The 6,244-nt window shown below is 37.9% G+C and overlaps 1 protein-coding gene across 1 annotated transcript; it reads right to left on the bottom strand.

The window, feature by feature from the left end:
- Positions 1-1,550: 1,550 nt before the first annotated feature.
- On the bottom strand, positions 1,551-2,504 carry LOC309552958 (olfactory receptor 5P80-like; the record flags this gene model as incomplete). Its single annotated transcript, XM_082253864.1, has 1 exon — positions 1,551-2,504. One exon carries the CDS (start codon positions 2,502-2,504, stop codon positions 1,551-1,553), a length of 954 nt encoding a protein of 317 aa, XP_082109990.1.
- Between the last annotated feature and the right edge of the window lie 3,740 nt (positions 2,505-6,244).

A 6,244-nucleotide genomic window follows, 5' to 3' on the forward strand; every position in this document is an offset into this window, starting at 1 on the left:
GAAATGCATCGACCAACTGAGTTGACCCAGCGTTACAGACACCCCCTTGGTGCATTGGAACTCAGGATATACAAAACAAGGGAGGTGCTGTACTAGGGTCCCATTTTGTTTCTATATGCTATCTGTATGGTTTTAATGTGTTTTTTATTTGTATATTTGTATGTCTTGCAAACATCCTAATATGTTTTAATCAAATTTGATGAATACAATTATTATGATATTTTCATCTTTTGAGTTGGTCTCATGCTATTGCCATTAAAGTCCATCCGTTGAAGAACCTAGTCCTGGGTTCCTTCTCTTCTTTCTTGTTTACTTTTTTCATGTTTTTTTTTCCCTTTTCCCTTCAAACATGTCTGTCTTTCTTTATTCTCATTATTAGAGCTGGTGGGATTAGTAGTTTACAGAAAGAAGATATTCTTTTTTTGTAACATCTATGAAGCTTGCAGAAAGTAACACACTGCATTTCTGGCAAGGTCAGCAAATATTTTCTGCATAATATTCTTTTTTTTTTTTTTCAAGAGAAAAATAGAACTTTATTGAGCATCAAAACAGTGTACAAAAAATATTTTATTTTGTAAACAAGCATGAAATATACACAGTGAATTATACTATCACAGTCCGAATTACATTTGTACAAGCCATGTTCATTCCACCATTAAGAACCGTTTACCGAAAAGAGAAATGGAATAATGCTCAAAAACACAACTGCCTCAGTAGAGGGATGGAGGTTCACCTCTAGTAATGTATTGATGCAGGATAGTAGAACACACAAAGAAAAGGGAAAAGCAAACGAACACACGAAAATAAAAACAGAAAAAAAGGGAAAAGAGGAGGGGGAGGGGGGAAGGTTGAGGGTAAAAAGGAAAGGGGAAGGGGAGAAGGGAGAAACAAGGCATCTCGCTATGGATGACACACCCGGAACACTCCTGGACCACCCGCCACCTCAACCCTCCAACTATCCATGCATTACTAGTTTATGTGGTGCCAGGCTAGGATCTGCCACATTGAATAACATTTTTTGGGGACATTTCAGTGTTGATAAGTTAGCTTTTCTCTTGCATTGACTTGTGCGACCCACTGACTGTCCCGGGGAGAAATCCAGTATCTAGCTATCAATTTACGGGCCACATAGAGTAGATGTATAACAGCTACATAGGCATTCGGTCAGGGTTTCCACCTCCAGTGCACCCAGCAAACACACAATTGGATCCCTAGGCAGCTGAAAGTTGTATACCCTGGAAATTGTGGTGATTACAACTGTCCAATAGCGGAACAATTTTGGGCATCTCCATATCATATGGATAAGGGTACCTTGATCCTGTTCACATTTCGGGCAAATAGGTGTGACCCTGCATCCCCATTTAAACAGCTGGACTGGGGGTTCTATAAGCTCTGTGTATGCATAATATTCTTAGTCTAAAGAAATGATGCCACCTATCACATCTAGGATTGATAAGCTGCAATATAGTTTTTGTTTTTTTGTGTGGGGGATATTTTTCATTTAATTGTTAGATTTTAGCTTTCATGCCTGGTTAAGTAATTGGCAAAGTTTAAAAACGATAGAAATGCAGCTTCAAAAAGTTATTGGAAATTTTACCTACAACTTCTTTCAAATCCTTATTCCTCAGGCTGTATATAATTGGATTCATTAGTGGGGTGACCGCAGTGTACAGTAATGCCAGGAATTTTGTTATTGTCAACAGCTGTCCTCTCCTAGGTACCAAATACACAAACAGTAAGGTTCCATAAAACATAGAAACAACAATCAGGTGGGAGCTGCATGTTGAGAAAACTTTCTGTCTGCCTGTAATAGAGGGGATTTTAAAAATGGTGACTATAATATAAACGTATGATACAATGATGACAATAACTGGGGTGCAAGCAAAGACTATACTTGATAATGTTGACTGTAGTTGAAGAATGGTTGTATCAGAGCAGGAGAGATGTAGAAGCGGGTCAAAATCACAGAAGAAATGATCAATAACATTAGGACTACAAAACTGTAAGTTTGATAACTCTATAGAATAAATCAATCCAAAAAGAAAACTTAAACTCCAACTTGTGATAACTGTTATCCAGCAAAACTGATGACTCATTAACAAAGTATAATGCAATGGTTTGCAGATGGCCACATATCTGTCGTAAGACATTGCTGTTAGCAGAAGACACTCTGAGGTTTCTGAGACAGCAAAGAAACAAAACTGGGAGATACAATTTGAAATTGAAATGATGGCAGTATCTTTAGCCAACATAGAATGAAGCATATTAGGAAGAACATCAGTTGTTAATAAGATATCCGTTACAGACAGTTGAGACAGGAAGAAGTACATGGGAGAATGAAGGGATTTGCTGTAGGAAACCAGTAAGATAATCATGAGGTTTGCACATATTGTCACACAATACATCAGAAGAAATAAAAAGAATAAAAAAAATGTTAGAATTCGGGGAGTCTGAAACCCTAGGAGGCAAACGACAGTAGTTATGGTCCTATTTTTCTCATCCATTATCCAAGCCCATTATCCAAACATAGAAACAATTTTTTTTAAGACAAGTTCATTCAGGCAATGAAAAGATTTGAGCTGAAATTTAATTAGGGAAGGGTGTGGAAAGAAAAAAAATGAAAAAAGATGAAAAAAGAGGAACTAAGAAAATAAGGGAAGAATGAACTTATATATAATAATATACAAATGCATAAAAACATTAAAAACTTTTAGCAGCATTAGAAATAAAGGCAGCTTCCACAATTAAAAATAAATCCGGCAGATGACAGAAATGATGGTCCTATTTTTCTCATCCATTATCCAAGCCTACTATCCAAGCATAGAAACAATTTTTTTAAGACAAGTTAATTCTAGCAATGTAATGATTTGAGTTAAAATTTAATTGGGGAAGGGGGTGGAAAGAAAAAAAAAATGAAACAAGGTGAAAAAAGAAGAACTAAGGAAATAAGGGAAGAATGAACTTATATAATAAGGTACAAATCCATAAAAACATGAAAAACTTTTAACATTAAAAATAAAGGCAACTTCCACAATTAACAATACATCTGGCAGATGACAGTAGTTATGGTCCTATTTTTCTCATCTATTATCCAAGCCTATTAACATATAGTTACATAGTATTTGAGGTTGAATAAAGATAATGGTCCCTCCAGTTCAACCTGTGTAGGTGTGTGTGGATGTATTCATTTCCCATACCCCTGAATGTTTTGATCTTGGAGATGTTTGTCCAAGAGTCCTTTAAAAGTAGCCATACTCCCCACAGTTACTACCATTTGTGGAAGCGAGTTCCACAATATTATTGCCCTTACTGTAAAAAAAACCCTTGCGTAGCCTGAGGTTAAATCACTTCTCCTCTGATCGCATTGAATGGCCTCCTGTCCTCTTACACACCTTGCGACTGAATAGTTTTTTCTTCTATGCTGAGATCACCGTTGAGGTATTCGTAAATCGCTATCATGTCCCCTCTCAGGCGTCTCCGTTGAGGTATTTGTAAATCACTATCATGTCCCCTCTCAGACGTCTCTTATAAATCGATCGCTTGTAAATGCCCCTCATAATTTAGGTCCTTCAATCCCCTAATTAGCTTATGGCGCTTTTCCACTGCATGGAACCGAACGGTTCGGCTCACTTTTGTGCTTTTCCACTGCTGGTACCGCATGGTACGGTGTAGGAACGGTTCAGTACGGTACGGCGGCGCTTTTCCACTGCATGGAACCGAACGGTACGGCTCTCAAAAGCAGTACCACCTCGATTGTGGTTCCAAGAGGTACCATGCCCGGTACCATATCCCACAATCCTTTGCATGCAGTCACTACTAGCCACTGATTGGTCAGAGAATCCCACCCACCCCGTTGTTATCCCACCCACTTAACTTTAGTACTACTTTAGTGGAAAAGCAAACCATACCGTACCGTACCGAACCGTTCCAACACTGTACCTTGCGGTACCAGCAGTGGAAAAGCAAACCGGGCCAAGCAGGGCCGAGTAGAGCCGAGCCGGTACTTGCAGTGGAAAAGTGCCATTAGTTGCCCTTCTTTAGACTCTTTCCAGTTCCAGCACATCCTTTCTGAGGATTGGTGACCAGAACTGGACAGAATACTCCAGGTGTGGCCAGACCAGAGTTTTATAAAGTGGTAGGATTATCGATTTATCTCTGGAATATTATCCAAGCATAGAAACCATTGTTTTTAAGATGAGTTCATTCAGGCAATGAAAATATTTGAACTGAAATTTAATTTGGGAAGGGGGTGGAAAGAAAAAAAATGAAAGAAGGTGCAAAAAGAGGAAATAAGGGAAGAATGAACTAATATTTAATAAGGTACAAATGCATAAAAGCATTAAAAACTTTTAGCAGCATTAGAAATAAAGGCAACTTCCACAATTAACAATAAACTGAGCACATTTGATTTAATTTGCAGTTAAGTATTAAATGAATGCGGCATAATAAAATAAGAATAGAAATGGCTGACAAGATTGATACAATTCTTACACCTGATTGTGGAATAATGCTGAGACCTAAATCATTTTAAGAAAGACATTGTCCTGGTAGTGTTGTACCCCACTGATTTCCATATTCAATGCAGGGTGGATGCTGCATTGTGATAATGTAATGCTTACTCCTTTGAAATGTCCATTCAGACAGTACAAAGAGTAGTAGTGCTTTACAAAGTACAGATTTCCTTAGTTCTCTTTTTACCGATAAAACCAGTGATTGCATTATTGTACTTAAAGTGATTGCAAAGTCTTGTTTAAAAAAAAAATAAATAAAATAACAAACATGGTATGCTAGCCATACACTAGCCAAAAAATCCTTCGAAAATCTTTCATTTGATTGGTTTTTTGTCCAGTTAATGTTCACAAATAGAAAATCATTTTTAACTTTTCAGAGCTGAAAAATCGAAGGAACAGTTTGGAAAATTCTGCCGAACGAACGATAAATTGAAAAGGTCAATTTGTTTCTCACCCGATCTCTTTGCAATAGGCATATGTGACAAAATGAACGAAAAACTGATTCATTTATGTCCATTGAATGGTGTATCGATCAAAATCAGGTCATTACATGAGAACATTTGCTCTCAAGGCCGAGTGTTCATTTTTCATAAATGAGTTTGAGTTATTTTTTGTATAGTGTATGCCCAGCATTATACTTACCTCCCCTGTGCAGTTGGTTTTGCACAGAGTGGCCCGGGTCCTCCTCTTTTCAGGTCCCTCTTCTGTGCTCCTGTCCCCTCCCTCCTGTTGAGTGCCCCCACAGTAAGCAGCTTGCTATGGGTCACCCAAGCCGAGCTTCAACTCTGTGTGTTTATTCAGACACAGAGCTGTGGTTCAGCCCCACCCCCTCTCTCTCCTGATTGGCTAACTGACTTAGATTGAAAGCAGCGGGAGCCAATGGTGCCTCAGCTGTGTCTTAGCAAAACAGGAGGGAGAGTTTCGGACAGTCAAGGGAGTCATGGACAATGCTGGATAGAGAGGGGGCTCAGGGAAGTATAAGTAGGTGCTGGGGAGGCTGCATTTACAACTACTTCTGCCTTTACAACTTCTTTAAGGAATTTTTTTATAAATGAGCAAATGGCTCAAGTTTGATAAGAAAACTAACACAATGCTCTGGGGTAGCAAAACTCAGCAAATTCATCCTTTAAAGTATAGCTTAAAAATTGGGGATGCTTGAATTGTACCAGTGCAAAACCTTCAATTGCAACCTTTCTGTTCCATAACAATCTCAAAAATATCTTCATAAACCTTTAAAAATAAATGTTAATTGATGTATTTAGATAGTAATAATAATCATATTAACATAATTCAGCTCATCCATAAATATTTGCCATGTAAATGTTGAATGTTGTGATCACAGAGTATTGTGGCTTTTATAGCTAAGCAGAAAAAATCATGAGAGCTATGGGGAATATGAAATGCTTATTGTGATATTGTCATGGGATCTATAATAATTGATATATGGGGAAAATATTTTTAGATGTTTTTTCTTTCAGTGGATGACTTCTTAACTGTTTATTGCTGCATGAAGAAGAAAATGTATTGACTTCTATTTACTGCCGTTTTATATATTATTTCAGAAGTTTTACCTTCTGGTCTCATGTTAATAGCTTGTCAGCACTTGAAAATAAGGCACTCTTACCATGTGATGTAAAAGTGGCCTAGTGTGGAGACCTCTGGGGCCAATTGTAACTTACAAGTGGTCACCAAAACATCCTAGGACCCAGCGGGTATTCCCATTCAGTCCAAAT

Source organism: Pelophylax lessonae (genome assembly GCF_965119305.1).
Source record: "Pelophylax lessonae genome assembly, chromosome: 4".
NCBI classification, from domain to species: Eukaryota; Metazoa; Chordata; class Amphibia; order Anura; family Ranidae; genus Pelophylax; species Pelophylax lessonae.